General features: G+C 30.6%; 1 protein-coding gene across 5 annotated transcripts in view; it reads right to left on the minus strand.

Moving 5' to 3' along the window:
- Nucleotides 1–22,740, minus strand: part of LOC129960041 (chitin synthase chs-2-like) — an 81,814-nt gene that overhangs the window by 10,203 nt on the left and 48,871 nt on the right. For all 5 annotated transcript variants that reach the window (XM_056073057.1, XM_056073054.1, XM_056073055.1 and 2 more), the window contains 7 exons: nt 22,644–22,737; nt 19,736–19,938; nt 16,430–16,509; nt 13,293–13,401; nt 4,822–4,975; nt 3,188–3,398; nt 1,671–1,871 (listed from right to left, as the gene is read on the minus strand). In XM_056073057.1, the coding sequence (XP_055929032.1) occupies nt 1,671–1,871; nt 3,188–3,398; nt 4,822–4,975; nt 13,293–13,401; nt 16,430–16,509; nt 19,736–19,938; nt 22,644–22,737 (1,052 nt within the window). The remainder of the gene's footprint in view (nt 1–1,670; nt 1,872–3,187; nt 3,399–4,821; nt 4,976–13,292; nt 13,402–16,429; nt 16,510–19,735; nt 19,939–22,643; nt 22,738–22,740) is intronic.

Below are 22,740 nucleotides of genomic sequence, written 5' to 3' on the forward strand. Positions count from 1 at the left end.
TTCTATTTGAGAGGAAGTTCTGTAGAGCTAACAGATTGCTCCCATCCGGATTGATTCGAAAATTCTGTCAGTAGCTTCTCCTTAACTAATCTGGACATAGCAACACTACCGAAAAGAAACTGCTAAGCTTCGTACCGCATAATAATTTAAAAATACTTCGACAGTGAATTCAGTTTTTGCAAATCAAGAAACTTGAATATTATAGAAAGTAACGATATTTATTAAGAATAGAAGAATTACAAAAACTGTTCCGTTTGCTTTCAAATCGGAGCTTGGATCTCTCATTAAATCAACTGTTTAGAAATCTAAGTGTTGGTGGTGATGGTCTTAGGGATCTATTCGTAAAAACTGCATTTTATAATTTTCAGTCGAAACAGCCAATGACAGTTCTAACTAATATTTTTTACATAATGGATTTATATATGAATTCATTTTCATGAAGTGATAAATTAAATGTGATTCTGAAAGAAATGAATTGAAATTTTTGAATGCTTTAATCATTTGGCTCCTAAATATAGCCTTACTGGAATTCATATTTGAAGTCTTTCATATTAATATGCGAAATTAAATGTATTGAGAGGATTCAAGTACAAGGATTCAAACTGAGTACATGTGCTTTGACATTAGAGACAAGAAAAGAGCTGCTGAGCAAAAACTATTTCTAGTACAAGATGTCTTTCAGTTCCAAAACGGCAAATATCGGTAGTAACATATACAGGGCCATTTTAACCATTAAGTGATTCTTATTGATCGCGCAGGTGCGTTGTAACCATCTGGAACTTGGCTATCAAATGGATTTCTCATTGTTAATCAGAATATATAATTCCCACATGTAATAAATAATAAATCAGGATGATGTTTCCATTCCAACATGTGTTATTATACTTACCATTTACGTACTATTAACTGTTCTAATAAATTATCGATGCTTAAAATGGAAGTTAATAAATTTATATTGATAAATGCTTTTCCTTTTTGCACATTTTCAATGTTTGCTGATTTAAAAAAAACTTTTAGATCAAATTTATTTTTGGCCATGTATGTGAATATGCAAATAAGTATTGGTAGGCTGTGCGTAATTTTCTGCTAAAATGCAATAAGAACACTTGTAGTGGCCTTGCCTATCTGAGATATAACTTAGGAAACTGACCTTAAGTTACGCTGCTTTGCAAGATTTACATACAAATCAAATCGCCAATCAACGAATTTTGTTCCATTAAAAGAAATAGATACAGAAAGCACTATCTTGATACTCTTTCTCAGCCCTAGGTCTTTAGGAAATCTCCAAAAGGAGACTGTTCATTGACAGGAGATCCCTGCAAATAACATTTTTTCCATGTCACAATTGCGCAAGCTGCCTTTCTTTAAATAGTGGAAGAAAAAAAACCGCTCCATGTGCGAGAACATTAATGTAATGTTCCCTCCCTCCGTCTACAGTATACTGTATTAAGCTTCCAAAAGGTTGCAGCAGATCCTTTGTTATCTTTGGACTTTATTAAAATACATGAACTTTGTGTGGCTAGAGGAATAAAATTGGCAAGCTAATCCAAGAGGAATAAGATCAGACGCATTCAACATTAAGTGTTTACTTTTTAAAATAAATTATTGCAATTTTATTCTCATGTCGTGCTAAAGCCATTGCATATTACCATATTTAACAACATACTAACCTTGATCGTATTGTACATAATGTCGAGCTTCATCAGATCGTGTGGTATATTTTCTCATGACATTATCATCCATCAAAGCCTTTGCACGGAACAAAGAAAAGCATCCAGGACTGCAGAGTACACAACCAATCATGTGCTCGGTCGCTTTTTGAAGCCAATGACCAATAGCGTACTCGAATTTTTGATACCATACCATTGGACCTAAATTGAAAAAAAAAAATATTATTGAAATTGGATTACACTAAGTCTTAATAATACTTAACACTCCAAAAACATGATATGCATTTTTAAAAACATTACAAATTAAAAACATTAGCATCGTTACAAATTTCTAATATTGTTTTCCTGTCATGCTAGTTTTATGATTTGAACGAGATTTACAGAGATTAATGAACGCCAATACAATGTCACGATTTAAATCGCAATTAATCGCTCGATTATCTCGCAATAAAATTAAAGTTTCTGGAAAATGCAAGAATGATTCTATCTCCATAAGGAAAGAAGATCTGTAGATTCTTTTGTTGAATTGCATGTGGCCTCACGCCTTGTCGCGAGGCTTTATAAACGCGAGGTCGCTCCAAAGGTATCAATATCGCTCTAGAGTTGTGTCCGCTGATCTAGCTCTCTATAGCTTTTTTGTTTTACTTGTTTTGTTAGTCTCTAGAAGTGCTTTTCTTTTAATATATCTTGGCTGTGTTTTTTGTTCCCCATGCTACGTAATATTCTGAAATATTGGTGGAATAAAGCGTTATTTCTCACTAAATAGCTTGCTAGACTTCCTTCATTGTACACTCAAAGAAGAACTTCCGTATCAATATAAACTAGTTTAATAATCAAATCACTTTCTTCGATTCTGGCATTAAAAATGTAATAAAATGCAATAGTAAACAAGCATTTGCATTTGACTCAAATTTTGAATAACGAAATTTGCATTTTGTATAACATAAAACAACACTTTTTATTTATGAGATGGTCGACTTTGATGGAAACAATGTTAAATTGAAAATATTTTAGGATCATAGCGATTAATTGAAATCTCTGTTGGATCCAAAAATAACTAAGATAAAATTTTGACGTGAAAGATTGGAGCTTTCCAAATTTGGAAAGCTCCAGAGATTTATAAAGGACCGCCTCTCACTTCAAATCAAATTACCTCCCATTTTCAATTCTATCCACATATACCATTTAGTGAACTTTTTCTGAACTTGCTTGTAAAAGTATATTATCATAATTGCGCATTCGCATTAAGAATAGTGCCCTCTATAATGGGAAAAGGACATCTATTATAATCCAGTCAACACTGTGCCATTCTTTCAAATTGAGTCAGTTCTGCATATTTTCAAATTGTCTGAAAGTTATTGCATATTACGAAATGTTTATTCTTTGTGTCCTATTTGTGCTTTCTGAGTGCACACATTTAAATTATTTTACAAGCTCGCTTTTATTATACCACATTTTCGAACAGATTGAATAGTTTATAAATTTCATTCCGGAAAGATTTTTGGATTTTTAACTACCTGAACCAACTGGGTGTATTCGACCGCAGGCAGCACCTAGATTTCTATTCTTTTTCATGAGATCGACCAAAAGTTGAACTGCATGCGGTCTGAAGTTAATATCCCCGTCCAAAGCCAGAATAAAAGTATTTTCAGCCATAGTAGCTTTTCTGTTGACGTCGATTGGCAATTCGATGAGACGATGGCCAAGTAAGTAGTACATGTACATGACCTAAAATAAGAAATATTGAGCAAAATTACTTTCCACTGGCTATAACAAACTTTAAAATATTAGAATAGACTAATCACTAAAGAGTAATAAATATTAGAGCCGCCTTTGAGAAACGGCTGATATAGCCGAAAATATTGGTTTGCTTAATATTCATTAAATCTCTTCTGTATTATTTTGATGCTCATGATTTCCTAAAAAAAGGTTTTTAAAGTACCAATTTATTATTATTTGATAGTGCTATATTTTAATGACCTATATCTAATTTATTGTGTAAATGAATCCTTGTTACCCTAGAACTAATGTTGCCGTCCGGTTCCCATCTAGCTTTCGAGGTACTAGAACTTTCTTATTTCTTATAAACCACACAGATACTAAATCATTTTGACTTTGCTTTTAACAAAGAAAATTACGCTATTATATTTGTTAATGCAAATCAAAACAACTTGATTTTCTTTACAGTAAATAGATCCCTGGAAAATAATGCGCATAAAAAATTATCAAAATTCAGAAGATTGCACGATAATTAAATTGGTATGATTGAAAGGATTTTTAATTTTTTTAAACAGTGTAAAAGTATTTGAGTATTACTGTTCTACTATTTTCAGAATTTATCTCTGAAAAATCCCAAAAAGTGGCTTCATTTTTAATTAAAATTTTTGTAAAATTGCTCCGATGTGCACATTACGACTTTCCAAAGGTACGTTTGTACCAAATTTAGTAATTCTAGGTCGAATGGCTTGACCTGCAGAGCACCAACAGACACTTTTCTTACTTATTAGTAGATTATTGGGCAATAAAAATTTTAGCACAGTTTATTGGTGATATTGATTTTTTTTAGCAGAAATTAGTGGAATTCATTAAAATACTGTAGACCTTACTGTTCAAGCACATTAAATTTAAAAATATTTTTTTTAATCAAGTTTAGTTCTAATCAAATTTAGTTCTAAATGATATTTTCATATTTGACAAACATGAAATTAAAATTTTCGTTTCAAGCCTAGAAATACTTTTTTTCAAAGTTGCAAAAATCACTACAATAATGCGGAGGCCTTATTGTAAAAAATATTCATAAATGATTTTTTCCAAATTCTATTAATATTCTTATACAATATATGAAGAAGCTTCAGAGTTGTTGCTAAAAACTAGACACGATTGGAATATTTTAAAACATGACGTCAAAATTTCATTGAGAAAAAGCTAAAAATGCTGATGTAACGATCATGATTTATTTTTATCTGATATCAATACATCGTTCCGCTATTTATTACATCGCGTTACATATTTTTAACATGTTTTTTCAACATAAAAATAATAAAAAAATTCTAGAAGATTGCAGATATCTTGCTTATTTAAAGATTTAAAAAATCATTTTTCTTTAATTCACATTTTTAACATTGTAATTTCAAGTTTTCTTTTGTTTTACCTGACTCCATCTCTTTCTGTGTCGGATTTTTGCTTTATCCTTTAGATGAGCAATCAGCTTATTTTTACCAGGCATAATCCAAACTAAACGGCCTCCATAAGGCGTTGGGATTTTTTTCGGTGGCTTCAATCGAATATCGCATTGATGGACATTACTGAAAAGGAAGAATAAATTTATTTCCAAGAATACCTTTTTACCAAAATGATCATGAAATATATTTTAGTTGATTTTAATCTTTTGATAGTGTTACTTATTCATGAGGTAAAGAAATATATGGGGCATTGTTTTCCTACACTGAAAGGTATTTCTGCCGCTGATTTCTACTTCTATGAAATTAATCATTTTAACCCTGGATTGGAAGCATGGAATCAGTGAGCACTGAGTTCACCATAAATTTTTTCTCTTTAACAGCTAACGAGCGGTATACGAATCATTCGGTTTGCAAGAGTGCAAGCGATTTAATTAAGTTTCTGCTCAGAGTTTTCGAAATTGCAGAAATGTAAGTTTGGCAGATTGTCGATTTATAATGTCTTTTCAACTTACATCAACCCATGAAATGTTTTCGGGTATTAAATATCTGAAATAAATATAATTCTTAATAAGAAATGCATTCCTTTAGATTGAAATCTTGTTCAGAATCGACATCGATCGATTAAAATTACGCCAAACTAACTTTATAATTATTTTTCCTAAGATTATACAATTTATAAGAGAATATTAGACAATATATAAATCTAAATAAAAAAGATCGATACAAGATTTTAGATAACAGAAATGATATTTTAAAAAAACTTGAGTATATGTATAACTTAACATTTTAGAGTTTCGAATGTAACGATTGCACATTATTTAGTTACACATAAAAATATCGATTTAAGACCAAATTTTTAGCAAGTTAGGCATCAAATATTTTGAAGTACATTTCCAATATATCCTTATATTCAGATTAAAACTTGTATATGGGAAGACTTGAGAAGAATAAAATCATGTACGAGTTAAAATGGTGCGAGAAATTAATGCAGAATCTTTGTTTCTAAAATGTTTTTAAATACAGCTGCTCATTTAAAATTGAAAAATTTGAGAATTTCACAAAAGTAATCAGTTATTCTTGATATCAAGTTTGGTAGAACACCGAGTCACAAATATTTGGCTTAATAGAACTGCTTTATATTACATGCATCAAAAATATACATTCAAATTTTCGTATTTTAGAGAAAAATATGAAAACTGATTCATGCAAAGGATACTAAATTTCATAAAACAGTCAAACTTGTCTAATTCGATATTGATAGGACCATTCTAAAAATTATGTTTATTGAAAAATCCGAAACAAGAAAAACTAGAGATAAAAAGAAATAAAGTTAAAAATAAACGAGAGATAAAATAAAAATGGCAGTAAAGATTTTTAATATTTAACTGTTAATAAATAATGCATGATAAAATTAAATAACTTTAATAATTAAAATAATAGAAGTAAAAATGTAGCGATTTTAGACAATTTCAATAACTTATTTAAATGAAGTATACAGCCTTTTGAATATAAAATTTAATAATAAAACTTCAAAATAATAAAGTTCACATCGCTTAAAGCTTTTTCTGAAAAAGTTGGAAATTCGTAATTGCTTTTTTGATTAAATGCATTATACCGCAATGACATTTTCGAATGAGTGAGCGAGTGATTTGTTGTTTTATGGCACATGAGCCTAGATAAACCATATTGCACCAATGAGTGCAAGTTTTTTTTTCGAATGAATTAATTTTTTCGAATTGTCATAAATTTGACTTGCAATCACTGAGGATCCAAGGCAGGGATATATTTAAACTAAAAACAGTTTAAAAATTCAGTTTTAAGATTCTTAATTAACCGAAATAAACTTGAATTATCGAAAACATCTGAAAATTGTGTAAGCGAAAATAGGAGCGGATAAAAGAAAAATTCAAATTAAAAACTTTTGAAATAACCAAATTCCACCGTAATACATATAGATAATAGCCGATAGTTTTGTTTCAAATATATATAATAGATTAATTAAACAGCATATCAACGTATACTTATGCAGCATATCAGCATGATTCAAATTATATTTAAAATTATTATTCATTAAATTCGCGGAGAAATCTCAATCTCTCTTTTCTCCAGAAACATAGAAATGCGCGTTTCGTCATGTAATGTTGATTCGACCGCTGCTTGCTTTCCAATAAGCAATGTCAACGCTATGTCACTTGCTATTTGTTTTTTTTTTTTTTTTTACAAGCAATAGCACCTTAAAAATCTGAGCAATTAATGGAAAATTTCATTATTTTCCCCAGCCAAATTATTATGCGTTAATAAAAAATATTTTAAAATTAAAAATTACACCGACTGTACAACATGATATCGGAGGGCTGAAATGGTTAGAATATTCATTGCTAGATTAAAAATAATGAAGTGTTGATGGAAAGAATGACAAATTCGTATCAACACTGTGGCGATAGGAGAGAGAAAAAAAATGGGGATGAAAATTAAGTTTTTTTCCACCTTTATCATACATAACTTCTTTAAACTAAAGTGTTATTTTTTTTAAAAATAACGTGTGATAATAGATCAAAATAAAAACCTCAAACAGATCTGTTTTCACTTTTAGATGAGTAATATAATTGGAGATACCATGAGAACAATATTTCAGAATAGAAACCATTGTTTTCAATTAAACCGCACTTGTGCATAGCACATTTAAGACTTCACACGTGAAGCAATAACCTATCTAAGCTTTAATACCATAAGTGAAAAACTGATGAATCGGTATTCAGAAACTGATCCCAAAACTTTAATTGCTTTTGTTAAAAGCTCATTCGAGAATCTGTCTAAAATAATACCTCAAGGCAATACTAAAACCCGTTAGACCGGATATCGAACAAAAATTTCATTTTTCTTGGCATTGAATTTTTTCTCTGCATATTAAAAAACATGAAAGGATTCATTTAGGTCAAGACAAACCACATCCCTTTTTTTTCTACCTTTCTAAACGGGAATCTTCTCTTTCATTTACTAGAAGATTCATTTGATCCATTAAAAGGGCTTTTCTGCTCTATTATTGAGCACAGCAATAGTCCGAACGATGAGATGGGGGGGGAGGGGTATTAAAGAAGCTGGGGTGAAACTTCATACAAACATATGTCACTTTTAATTGAATAAAGGAACAGTAGAACAATTTTTCGAAGAAAAGTATGTAATAAAGAATCAGGATTTGATTGATATTTGATTTTGCTATATTAGGTATAGGCTGGATACTAATCATTTGTTTGTACCCAATATTTTTTAATCTAACACAGTCGGTAACCAATTCCTTCCCCAATTCCGTATTAAAGACTATTTATTAATAGCTTTAAATATTTACCTGTACCTAAAGTGCTTCTTACCTAAAACTTTGGATATCAATTTTAATTCTGTAGTTTGATTTTTAAAAGCATTATTGAAAATTAAGGATATTTATAAAACTTAGAAGACAGTCATTTACTTTTTAAGAAATTTGATTTATAATTAGATATATTATAAATCGTATTTATAATTAGATTTAAAAATGTAAATATTCTTATGTTTTTTTACATATTTATATTCTAAAAATCGCATTCATATTCAACGTTTTTAATTTTTGTGTTCGGTTTACCTCACTAATAATGTTCAAGTTCATCCATTTGTTTTTAATAAAAAATACGTTTAATAGAAAACCCCGAATAAATACAAACAAATTTATTTGTACAAATAAATACAGCAAGGAAAACTTTAAAAAATGGTTTAAAATGTTTATTCCATTGGTTAGAATGACATGAAATGTATAGAATGATTTCTTCCAATGGTAAAATATATATATATATATATATATATATATATATATATATATATATATATATATATATATATATATATATATATATATATATATATAGTTAAAAAAGCATGTTAATTGTATTGCTGAGTCAGAAAAGTGAACTAGGATTACAGAGGGAAATTATGTTTCGTGTCAAGCTGATACTATATCATCCGACCAAAAGACGAATGAGGATGTGTGATACCAATCGAGACTAAGAACTGATTCAAAATATCCGATATTTTTCATTCTACATTAGTTTTGTGGGAATGATACTTTTACGTATCTGATACAAAATGTCAGGTGGATATATATCCACCTGATATATATATATTACCAATCAAATAAAGAGTAGGTTTCTTACATATCGAAAAAAATAGTATATAGTAAACCTTTGAACTCTGATGTCTCCTTTCATACACCACTCTAGACGGTGAATCATTTCGAAGTTTAGATTTCGATCGTTAAAAATATATGAAGAATCATAAGATGTCACAGAAACAGATTGTTTTTTCGGGGGAAAAAATCAAGTTTAACAATTATACTTTTTTTACTCTTTGGGACAATAAAATAATCTCCTGTATTCAATGAATAATCATGCTTCTAATAATCTTTCTGGGCGCATTAAGCTAAAATAAGTATTTTACGAAACGGCATTATTTTGATATATGTGGTATCGTAAGATCTAGGAAAAAAATCGTCTTGACTTTAGCAACAGTAAAGAACTTTTTTTTTCGTGTAAAATTTGTTTGTAGCAAACAAATATACAGCCTTCATTTGAATTCGTCGTTCACAAAGTACGCAGTCTTTTTCCTGTAGAGCTGATCTCTTCTATTAAGCTTTAAACATTATGTACTTACTCTCTGCTATACGAGTCCAACAGTTGATAGGCATTCTCTCTCAACTTTTGTTCTTATTACTCTTTACTTCAAACCTCCTGGCAAGATTGGAATTCTATTCCGTCATTGGTTTGATCAGTTTGACAATATTTCAAGCTTTTTTTTTTTGTAAAAGAATGCACACAAATTTCTTTAATTTATTTTTATATCTGAATTTTGCTTTCGTATATGAAAATTGGGGAATATTCAAAAAGGGAGGACAGAATAAAGAATTGCATAACTTCGAGTTTATGTCTGTTTTCGTATTGCTGTATCTAACTGCAAGGCTAAGAAAATATTCTTTACTGAACTAAATATATTTATTCGATATATTAAAATATTTTATATAGTGTATAAAAGGCGCTTTAGTTTCTTCAATTTCCCAAAGATAGAAGTGTCTCTCCTTGTGCATTGATAGCAGATGATATTGAAGGCAATTGTACCTGTTAGTGTGATAATTCATAAATTTCTAGACTTCGTTTACAGCTATATTAGTAACACGAAAAACTCAGAAAATTAAAGTAAGGTTCAGGTAACACACACACACACACACACACACACACACACACACACACACACACACACACACACACACACACACACACACACACACACACACACACACACAGGTTGCTGTAAAAGTTTTGCCAGTGTCAAAATGTGGAATGATCAAATGTAACTTCTATTTAAACTTAAACTAGTCTATTTTATTTTAAGCCTTGATTTCGATTGTCGGTTATATTATTGTATTTATAAATTTGACTATTTATTGGGGATTTTTTATAATTTTTTCTAATCACTTAAATTTAAACTCGAACCTTTGACAGTGAATTTTAATTAATAGGACATATATATCCCATTAATAGTAAAACGTTCAAGAGCACCATGAGATTAGTAGGGTTTTGGTTCCCCTCTCCCTACCTCTTGGGCTTACCAACCGTAATTGACTAAGGTTGAGATGTCGTATCACGTGAAAATCACTAATCATAGAGAGTCAAGTCAGGTCTTTTTATTTATTTTTATGAGGAAAGTCCTGGTTTCAGAGCATAAAAATTTAGAACGCTTCCAAGGCCTTTTTCTGTCTTTGATATAGGTACTGATAGCACTTTATTCAAGATCCTGGTCACAGCTAGACAAAGGAGGATTAAACATGTCTAAAAGATGAAAACCTTTGACTAACTATAAAGGAAAAATAAAATCTGGTTTCAAAAGTCAATTTTCTTGATTATCACTCGTATATATTCTTTGATTATTCTCCATTTATTATCTGCATGAAGATTAAAAAAATAGCAGAATAGCTAAATAAGCCATTAGTTAAAATCTCTAGTATTATTCTCAGGCTCATTTTTGCAATATTCATAGGAAAATATACTAAAAATATAGTTCAAGTTGTATTTCTAAAAAGCAATTATGAACAAAACTCAGATAAAAGTATAAGGCAGAATTTTTAGAAATTTCATTATTTAATCATTTGTATCGCAAAAGAATTACTTCTAAATAAGAATTTCAAAATACTTGATTTGTAGATTTTTCTTATAGCCCGTGTCCATATTTTTCACGAAATTACAATTGAATAAATTTTTGAAATGTTAAGAATATATTTGTGATATATATTACAGTTAAAAAGCAAAGAAGCTAACATCTTACACTATTAGTTCAAAACTCATCGAAAATTAATCAAATTGGCGTTATGGATAGAAAAAAAGAACGATATATTTTTTTATTTTATCAAAAACCATACCAAGACAAAAAAGTTAACTTTTTTCTGTGAGTGCACCACTCAAAATAGGACCTGTCGAGAATTATATGCTTCTAATTAATACTCTAAAAATGCAGCGAAGCTTTTTTTTTTTTTTTTTTTTTTTTTTTGTCTTTTCGGAGCTTGAATATATCCTGTGGATTTCTCTTACAATTGCACACCATTATATTAATTTTTTTTAAAGGTACGGAAAAACGAATGTGGATTAAGCAAGTATGTCAAACTTCTGCTATTCAGAAATATATCCGAGACTCATTTATATGTATGAAATATAGAAATCTATACGACCTCTGGATGTAAATGATATCCAGAATCATGTTGATTACTTCAGTAAAATTTCAAGTTTAATGTTAATGAAGTTCGAGCTATTCTATCATATAACCGTTTACATTATTTTCATTCATGTATATGGTACAAAATTAATCGATTGAATTTGAAACTCGCTGTCTTAGTTTCGTAATTTATTTCTTGACACTAAACAGCGGAATGCTTGTAACTTAAACAGAGCTCCGATTTGAGTGGTAATGTTCAATAGCAGAATGGAACAGGCAACAGGGAAGGTAAGGAGTCACAATATAATTTGGTTTAAAATCTATTCTTTCTAGATATCGAAATAGTGCAATCAAGATGTCGGCAATGAAGCAATGCATATTTTCCAATTAATACCTTAATTTTATGTTTGATCAAAAATTAACCAAATTTCTGTACTGTAGTTTAAAATTTGGTTAATTTCGTTAATACGGTTTACAACTACAATTACTGTAGTTTAAAACCGGTATATAATAAAAATTGATAATCTTTTAAAATTTTAATTATTTAATAACATTTTAATAATAATTAATCTCTTAAAAATCATTTTCATTTCAAATTATATAAAAATATCAGTTTAAATTCTTGACATAAGTATAATGTGTCTTCGCGCAGTTTTGACGTACTTCTCTACAAAGCGTTGCTTGCGAATTAAACAGTCATTTGCCGATTTAGCAAATCATTCATGCGTCACCTAACTTATCAAAATATTCTTATCTAACATTATGTAATTCTTACGTCACAACTGCCAACTCATCAATGCCAAACTATAAAACAGAATGTACTCGGAATCAAAACAGGATATATATTTAATTGCTTATAAGTTCAGTATTTTTAACCCTTTCCTGCCACCACTTGCCAGTGGTCTATACTTATATAAATTTAAAACATCAATCAAGTTAAGAGAAAAGCTAAAACAAAAACCGATCCGTATTAAGGAGCTAAATTTCTTTGCTTTCTTACTTATTCCTGGTAAAAAAACAAATAATTGAAAGGATTTTCCAGCTCCACTACACCCGGATATTAAATTATGTATTTTCAAAAGCTTCATCATAAATAATAAATTAAAGTATCTAAGCATGGTGTAACATTTCAGAAAAACGAATGACTACTAAAAATGCATATTTTAAAAATTCCTTTTAAAGAATTCCTGAAAGATTGTAAAGTTAAATTGGTGAATTACATTTCGCATGTAGCTCGTTAGCATAAATCCATCGCTTTAGTATATTAATAGTTTGTTTATGAAATGTTTAGGAAATGTTTATGAAGCGTTCCTAGTACAACCTAAGTATGACGAGACGACGAATGTGGAATCTAAACTTTGTGTTTAGAATGGAATAAAGTGGACTCTCGTATAGTGCGCCTCCGAATTATGTGAATCCTTACAGCAGATCATAAACATTCCCGAATTACGCTTGAAATAAATTAAACCTTTTCATAGATTTTTTTTATTTAAAAAATGTATGCATTTATTTTTTATTTATGTGTGAATACTGAAGGGAACATTTCGTTTTTATAACTAGCATTCCACTAGCAATAAGCACAGTTACGAATTAGATGTTTGATCTTGCACTATTCGTCCGATGACAAGACACATATTAGGCGATTTCCTATTCCATGAAACTGAACTGTAGAAAACTGGAAACTACATAAAGGACAAGAAACTTAGAAACTTACCTTGCGGCAAGATCCATTACCTGGACCAACTGCTTCACGAATCGATTTACAACCATTTCCTCGTCGTCATCATCGCACAATTCATAAGCGTCATCAAAAAATATGTGGACTTGAAAAGAAAAATTTGAAAGTTTTTCATAATTGAATACGATTACTTTATCAATTTCTAAATAAATTTTCTCACGAAGAACACACACAAACACAAAAAAACCTATGTTTCAAACAAAGATTTATTACAGTGAACCAAAAGCTCCAAGTCCTGCTGATTGTCATTGAATGACTACATATCTTAGATATATATCTATATATCTTAGTTTAGTTATATTAACGTCCCGTTTAAAGCAACACTAGGGCTATTTTGGGACGGACCTCGTAATTTTGAACCGCGGTCAGATGACGAGGACGACACCTGAGCTGGCACCCCCCTCTCCACACCACACCACCGGGAGGACGTTTGGTCATGACGGATTTAACGTGCAACAGACCCCTTATACGATGGGTCTTCGGTGGAATTTGGCCACGAACCTGAAACCCTCCGATTCCGAAGCCGAGACCTTACCACTAGGCCATCGCGGCCCCCCTATATATATGTATCTAGGGATTGCAATACCGGTATACCGGGATACCGAATACCGGTATTTTGAGCCATTTGTACAATTTCGTAATACCGGTATTCACAAGTTTAAATACCGGTTTTTCGGTATTTACAAGAAATTTTTAAAATTGTCTCCACTATATGTTCAGGTATCGCGAACATAGCAATATAGTATACGTTTTTGTTTTTATGTCTCCCTAGCGGGCGAAATTAATTACCTAATTAATGGCTTAATTAATTGCTTAAACCTAAATTAGCGAAATATGGATTATCCCTGAAAGAAAATATTGTATCCATAACGACTGATGGAGCAACAATTAAGAAAAAAGTTGGAAAGTTGATTGGTGCAAATCAGCAGTTGTGTTATGCACATGGAATTCAATTAGGAGTAATAGATACATTATACCAAAAATATAAAGAACAGAAGAATCCAAATACTGTGGATATAGAAACTTCGGATTCCAACTTTGAAAAGAGTAAGAGTGAGAGTGATATTGGCAATGAAGATAATGACAATGTAATTGTTGAAGAAGATATTGCTAATGAGGATGAAATATTAACCTATCAAGAATTGCTTCCTATTGTTTATAAAGTTCGAAAAATTGTTAAAATATTTAAACGTTCCCCTATAAAAAGGATATATTACTAAAATATATACTAACTGAAAATAGAACAGAATATATGTTAATATTAGATTTAAAAAACACGTTGGAACAGTTTACTCCTAATGATGGAACGATTTTTGAAACTGAGAAATCCAATCCAAAAAGCAATAATCGACTTAAACCTGTAAATTAATTTTTCAGATAGTGAATTCGACTTAATATCCAGAACTATATCAGCTCTACTTCTAATAAAACTGACTATTGAGGCATTATGTCGGAGAGATTCTAATTTATTAACAGCTAATGCAACAATAAATTTCATGTTGCAGTCACTGAAAGAACAGCACACATTAGTATCTGAAGAATTATATATTACATTGAAAAATCGCACAGAAGAAAGGCATACCGAAATAGAAAATGTCTTATGGTATTTACATAATTCTAATGATTTTAAAACTGAAAATGAAAAGAAGTAAAGAAAATAACCAATTCAAATCTGATTAAGTTAGAGTAAAGTTTCTTAAATTTTTTTTTCCACAAACCTATCCACATTCAGAATTCGGTTCAATTATCGAAGATTATGATGTCACTACTGTCGATAGTGAAAAGAAATTGTCTCTTGAACAAAAATTAGAATTAGTGATAATATAATAATAATAGAATAGAAGTTTTGAATTTTAAAAAAATTCAACGAACCAAAATACAATACAGAAATCAGCTATATCAAAAACCATCCGACGAGAAATCGATTTATTTGAAGATGAGGGATTTAGAGGTAAATACTTGGAAAAAGTATATCGCGCATCGCTAACAGTACCACCCACTAGCGTAGATGCCGAAAGAGCGTTTTTGACATCTGGTCATTTTTACACAAAATTATATTTCAGGCTTAATGACAGTACAATAGACGCATTATGTTTTTTTAGATCACATTTCAAAAATTTGTAATAGTACCACAAACTGAATAGTGATATTTACACTTTTTTGTGATTTAAATAAATAAGATGTTTCTTTACTTTTTTTGTGATTATATACTGTTATAATTTATAAGTTACAAATTATTTTTTGTGATATTTGCACTCTCTAACAAAACTGGCAAATAAAACAAATAAACACCTGTGTTTTCTTTCTTTTTCCAAAATTTCTAATACCGGTATTAAGATTCAAAAAATACCGAATACCGGTATTGAAATTTTGGTCCGGTATTGCAATCCCTATATGTATCATCTTGCTGCAAAAAAAGTTCCCCCCTCCGGTTCCGAAACCGAGACCTTACCACCAGGCCACCGCGGTCCCCTATATATATGTATTATCTTGCTGAAAAAAAAAAAAAGATTCAAGTGGCGTTTTTAAAAATTGTCTAGTCAAAATGTGATTAAAAATGTGATGCATGGCATTCGGAATATTTCGGTTATGTATTTTAGAATATAATTGATGGTTAAGAAATATCAAGGGAGTCTAAATGGATTTAAAATATTTATATAAACTTTTTTTGAAAATGGTGATGTCTGCTTTTACAGCTGCAAGACACATTTACAGTAGTGATAAAATTTGTGATAACCTTTTAGAAAGCTTATTTCTGAAGTTTGGTGCTAACAACATCATTTCCTTTGTACTTATCAGAATAAAAGTATATATTATAGAAAAAATAATTTAGAAATCAGCACGAGTCTTCCTCCTCGATTTTCTCATATATTTGCATAAAATAATGTATTTGGTGGCCATTTTTCAGCAAATAAAAAAATAGGGTATGTATTTTCTGCCTTTTTCGTTCTTTCCTTTCTCTTTGCACAAATATACAATTCCTACAATGATTTTCATCGAACCGAAAAATTAAATATCTAGATATCGACGTCAAATTTTTTGGCAATGACATATTTTGTATAAGCAAAAACGGCAAATTATGGAACAAACGATTAATTAACATGTTTACTTACCTTCGAATTCATAATAGTCTGGATCCACAATTCTTAAATACTTCTGTGCATTTCTGCGAGCGCATTGATCTTCATCCATCCTAAAAAGAACATTTTGCTTTCTAATCAAGGAAAAACATTAAATTATGATGCATATCTCGTTCTAACCTATAAGGGCAATTTTCTTATCCAATTGGTAATTTTTTTTCATTATTCAAATAAGGAATATTCACTGCTCCGTGGTCGTTATAAATATGGGGTTTTTTTATCGAATTTCGGATCCGTATTTGAGGTTACCATACAAATATCTTGTATCCATTAAGCTCTATTGAACTACAGGGTTCAGCTGACTAGCTATCTTGATTCAAAAATTCATATATAAGAAACTTTCTATAGCATATAATCTGCTTTTGAAAGATTTCCAAATAAGTCACTTAATAGCTAACTTATGAAGGATAAGCATTGGATTAATGACGCACTTTCAAAGGCGAGTATCAATTCAGGAAAATATCAGGTAAGAGGATTCTTACACATACAGTGAGAGTCACAAGAAATAAAATCCATGATTGACAGAGAAAATGTTTTATTTCAACTATATTATTGATTTAGAAAATAAAGTAGATGTATACAATTATTAACCTATTCATCTAGGATGTAACAACTCGTAAATTTTTAATTACACCAAAATGCAAAAAAAAAAAATAACTCAAACAAAAAAAAAAACATCAAATTTTATGCCTCAAAAAAAAAAGTAAACATAGAACTCTGACACCAACACAAACAATGAAAGCTGTAATATTAATATTTTGCCTGCAGTCCTTTAGATTTTATCACTGCTTTTAATCGTCTGGGTGCAAGTGTGACCAGTTTTTTTATTAGTTCGGGAGGGAGTTTTTGCTATTCTTCTATAATAATTTGTTTCAACTCTTCCTTATTAGAAATGGTTGTTTGGCGTACATTTTTTCTCAAGATAGGCTCATAAGTTTTCAATGGGTGTAAATCTGGTGACTGAAGAATGCTCCGAAGTGTTCACAACAGATAGAGTAACCATTCTTTCACAATCTCTGATGTGCGTTTGGAACCGTTATTTTGGAAGATCCAACTTCGTGACAAGCCCAAATTCTCAACATTGGGACCAACATCATCTCTTCAAATGTTTAGGTAGTCCATTTTGTTCATTGTAGATTCGACAAATACTAAATTAACTACTCCTGCAACCGCCATACACTCTCAGATCATAACAGATTCACCCCCATTTTTAATTGTCTAAACTGAATACTTATTACTGGATTCTTCATTCTTTAGTCTCCATATTTTTTACGAGCTTCTCTATACCAAACAATTCAATTTTTTCTCAACGCTAAATAAAATATTATTCCAAAAATCTAAATCCTTATTAAGGTATTTTTTGGCAAACACCAGACGCTTCTTCTGGTTCGATTTCGTGGTGAAAGTTTTCTGGCGTGGAATCCTTTCATATAACTCATGTTCATGAAAAGTCTCCTCAACGGGCTTGCACTTACTGACTTCTCTGGATCTTTGCGAGATGCTTTGAGATATTTTAACAGCACTTGCAGCTGGATTAGCTTTGACCTCTCTTATTACTGCTCTCACTTCTGTATCAGTAAGACGTCTTGATCTTCCTGTTCTCTCAAAATCTTTAATCTGTCTACATTTAGAATATTTATCAGACATTTTCACTGTACAGAGGCCTCTAAACAATTTTTTTCTGTTTCACTTAAGGATTTATCATTTTCCTGCTTGATTATCCATTTTCTCGTTTCTAATGATGTTTGATTCCCCATCGCAAAATCTCAGATTTTTCTAGAAATTTACATAAACTCAAGCAGAATATAAGACTAACTTATATCAAGATCCTCGAAGAAAAACGGTGATATCTATAAAATTAAAACATTTGAAGGTGAAAGAGTTGCGAGTGTTTACTTTTTCTTTAAGCATAAAATTGGATAAATTTAGCTTCTAGTTTAGTTATTTCTTTATGTGTTTTATTTTAACTGAATATTTACAAACTAGTCAATTCTGCTTGACTACGTTAATAATTGTATATATTTACTTTATATTACAAGTCAATAATATATTTGTAATACACATTTTCTGTATCAATCATAGGCGTTTAATTTCTTTTGACTCTCGTTGTATATTCATATAAGGGCGAAACGTAAGTCAGAAACAGAGCTTTGTATAAGTTAAAATATATACATTTATAAATATTATTAATTATTCTGCACATAATTCGAATTGCTATTAGCCCTTCGAATTATTCATATTGATATTTGACTCTAATAAAAAATATTCAGTAATGAATTTCTGATGGAGAAGTGTATTTCTTATAAAAATATAAGCTTATGTTTTCAATTTTATAACGTTGATTGTTAAAAATAATATATAAAAAATAAACCTCCCTAGGTGCAAATTGCTACAAATTTTTATCTTTAGCTATTTAATACTTTGGTTTGAATATTAAAGAATGGTGTAAACTTTTTAACACGAAGAAAAATACGAATTTTTAAAAATTCTTATTGATGCAGTCAATTAGAACAGTTTAATATTTTTAGAAAATCAAAAATGTAATATAATTTAGTTATTACATTAGAAAAATTATTCGTTTCATGGTGAAATCTTTTTAACGACTGTTAGAATTTTAAACTATGATGTTTATCGCATGAAATTGTAATAAATAGGACTTCATCTACACAATGTTCAATAAGGACAAATTATGCAGGCCTGCTTTAAAAAGAGAGAGCACATAAAAGAAATGAAATTTTTAGTCAAATGAGGAGTACCCACTAGAGCAACAAATGTGCGTTTTTCTCACACATAGACATCCCTCCGCTTGTTAGCGAACATTTTGTTCTGAAGAACCGATATGCATCCTGGCTTCACACTTTGTCGATTAGAGTTTTCGCTTTCCGTATTATGCCGTACTCAGTATCCTTTTCACATTTCGTCTCGTCACACACTATTATTCACTACGTCAGTTTGTGATGAGGTGGATAGATATCCCCAAGTTGAAAAGAATATATAAGGCACACCCAAAAAGGAGCTAGTCCGAGGCTCCAACAGCGTTACGTGCCTTAATTACGCTTTAGATGTTAAATTACTTCTCTGGAAAGTGGCTGCGTATATCAGAAGAATTTAAAAAAAAAGGCTAGCGTTGGCGTTCCGTTAATGTAATAAAAGTGGCAATACAAGGGACGTCTTGCTAAGAATCCTTTCAAACGGGTTGAATTCACAGAACGTGACACCAATTTAGATCAAAATTAAGAACACAATTCACGATAACATCAACTAGAATGCCTCTCTTACCTTATAACGGATTTAAGCATTTGAAGCATTTCTTCGGTTGTCTCGTGCCACATGGTTGCACAGGCATAAATTCGAGTGATATGATCTGAACTTCGAACAGTGACATTTTTCCCAGTGTGGCCACTTGAAGTGTCGGTTTGAATGGATATCGTTTCGTAGTACTGAGATATATCGTTCTCATCGTTCCCTTCGAGATCCAGATCCTGAAAAAAAGTTTTAGATTCAATGCAGGCAAAGTAGTATATTTTTTCTTTGAAATTAGATTTTAAAAACATATCAATAGTTACAATTGTTATCCTTTAATATCTGCATCTTAGAATTGCACCTTTTTGACGCAGTCGTTCGTAAGTTTTTAGTTTCAGTTCGGTAAAGTTGAATTCTACAAGACAAAAATATTCAACAAAATCCAGTAGCTCATCTCTTGATAGTTTGTATATATCTTGCTATTTAGATAAATGTTCTTGTTTTTGTTTCTTAAAATAATTCACATATTTTAAATAATTAATAGTTTCCAGAATTTTATAATGTACTCAAACTATGGAATGGAAACATCAAGTCATGACAACTCCAGTTTCAATTCCACAAGGAAAGAGAAAATCCTCTCATAATTAAGCCATCTATAGACATTAAAGATGGCAGACCTCACACTACCTGCATAAAGTTTGTTATCGCCACTTCAGCAGGTAGTTTATCAAACTATGAATCAAACTGACAACAAGCTCGAGTCCAACTGAAAGAATATTGTTCAACACCTCAAGGATTGTCAACAAAATTTTTTGAATCCAAATTGGTTGAAATAAAGAAATGAAACAGGAAACCCATAATTAGCAACTAGTAAAAGAGAATTTGCCTTATATCGCAGCTAATAAATGAACTATTTATCGACAAAATTTTAAAAAGAAAAATTAATACAAAAATGTATTTTGATAAATCTCTTATTGTTCTCATTTAGCCTTTGTGTTTAGAAGTACAAAAACTTTTAAAGCAGACTAATTTTAAAAGAATAGCCAAATTGATTACACATTTCCATAAACGAGTCATTGCAATGGCATTTCCATTCCAGGGTTAATCCCTTATGTCGAACAATTTTATCAGGTATATTTTAACTGTATTTTAAATAAATTGAGATGCAGAACTGAATTAGAAGAGAAAAATGTTTTTGGTAATTATAATAGGTTAATTTCTGCCTTTAATAACTGCTATTTATTGCTTACTGCTTGAATTCTTGTGAATACTGTCCAGAGCGGTCCCATTATGAAATACGAGAATTTGATTAGAGCGATGCTTCCTACTGAGCTCAAAAGTGTAATTTTATATTCAGACTTCGACTTTTTTCAAAAATTTTATATAATAATTATAATTAAACTTTGAAAGCGTCAAAAATTGCTGTCTGGAGTAAAGACTTCAGAACAAAATGATCAAACACTAAATGGAATCTCAATATCATCAAGATATGCAAAATGCTTCCCACTTCAAGGGGAGAAAATGGGGTGGGGGATTCTCGACAAAAAGGGAAACTCTTCAGCATATTTCAAGGAAAACTAGCTTCTCCAAGGAGACAGCTAGACTAAGACGCAATAAATTGTAAAATACACAGCCTTCTGATCTGGATTATTCTGAATTTTTAGATCCTAACTTTTACCATCAGAAATATAAATCAGCAGGAGTACTTTACCCTCGATTTTCTCGCATATTTTTACAATATAACACAGTTTCGCCAGAGAGAACAACACAATATGCATTTTGGGCCAAATTTTGACACAGATCTACAATTGTAGTGCCGTGGCAAAATATCAATTTTCACATCATTTAGCTTTTCAGTTACGGCGTTCGCGCACGCATGAATAGATAGGCCGAAAGTGAGTCATTTGATAGGGTAAAATTCGATATTGAATTACAGTTCTGGTTAAATATTAAAACTTCATCTATCTAGTTCGTTGTGTTTTTTGAAATATTGTGTTCTCATACAAAGGAAAGGGAAGCTTCCCGTAGATGGTTTTCCTCTAAATTTGGCAGAAATATACAATTCTTTTATAATGATCATACACTAAATTTCCTCCATATGGATTGTTGTATTTTTTATTTGTCGAGTTACAGATAAGTATAATTCTAAAAATGTCTTTTTTTTAGAGATCAAATGTCTCGGACGTCAAGATTCGCCAAAATTATCAAAGGTAATTCATTTGATAGAATATTTTCTTTTCCAATGCTTCGTTTACATGAAAATAAAGCATACCAAGGAATGAAATTAAATCAATAAGTGTATTTACAAGTTAAATTGAAAGTCGGTCCCCATACATTTCCCATGTATTTTATTTCTCAACTTTATTAGATTGCACCAATTTAAAACTGTTCACGGGCTATAGGGAATGGAGATCTTAATTTTAAGCTATGATCAGAAAGCGAAAATGAAACCTGAAACAAATAATCATACTAATATGCGATGACAACGAGAGTGACTTTTGACACCCAATCATATTTAATGCACATGCGACCTCTTCAGTAGTACCGAAGTTCGAATTCCTACGATCGAAACCGTCTCAAATCGTCGCGGACCTGTTTTGTAAGAAAATAATTTGCAAAGTTAAGACTATTTTTTTCTATACAACCGCGTATTGTGACTCGTATTTTTAAAGTAATCCACGTGATAATGACCAGCAACTGGAAAAGGATGCGATTTTTCTTTCTTGCTTAACATTTATTTTTAGGCTGTTTTCTGGTGCACTTTAACACAGTGATTGCCAACCATTATTTAAACTAGCGATTAAATTGTTTTCAAAATCGACTTGACAATACGAATGTGAATGTGCGAGTCAGTAATTCTCCAATTAACGTTTTTGTTTTCTGAACAGAATTTTCACAGTTCTACTCAGCTGAAAGAAATATTTCAAAAATTTTATTTGCTTACTTCACTTTTAATTTCGCCTTCATCGTCTCGTCTCCGATTAAGAGAAACAGACTGATCAATCAAGACACCGCAATACATTGGATTGACGAACAGTCTA

The sequence above is a fragment of the Argiope bruennichi genome, chromosome X2, assembly GCF_947563725.1.
Source record: "Argiope bruennichi chromosome X2, qqArgBrue1.1, whole genome shotgun sequence".
Lineage (NCBI taxonomy): Eukaryota > Metazoa > Arthropoda > Arachnida > Araneae > Araneidae > Argiope > Argiope bruennichi.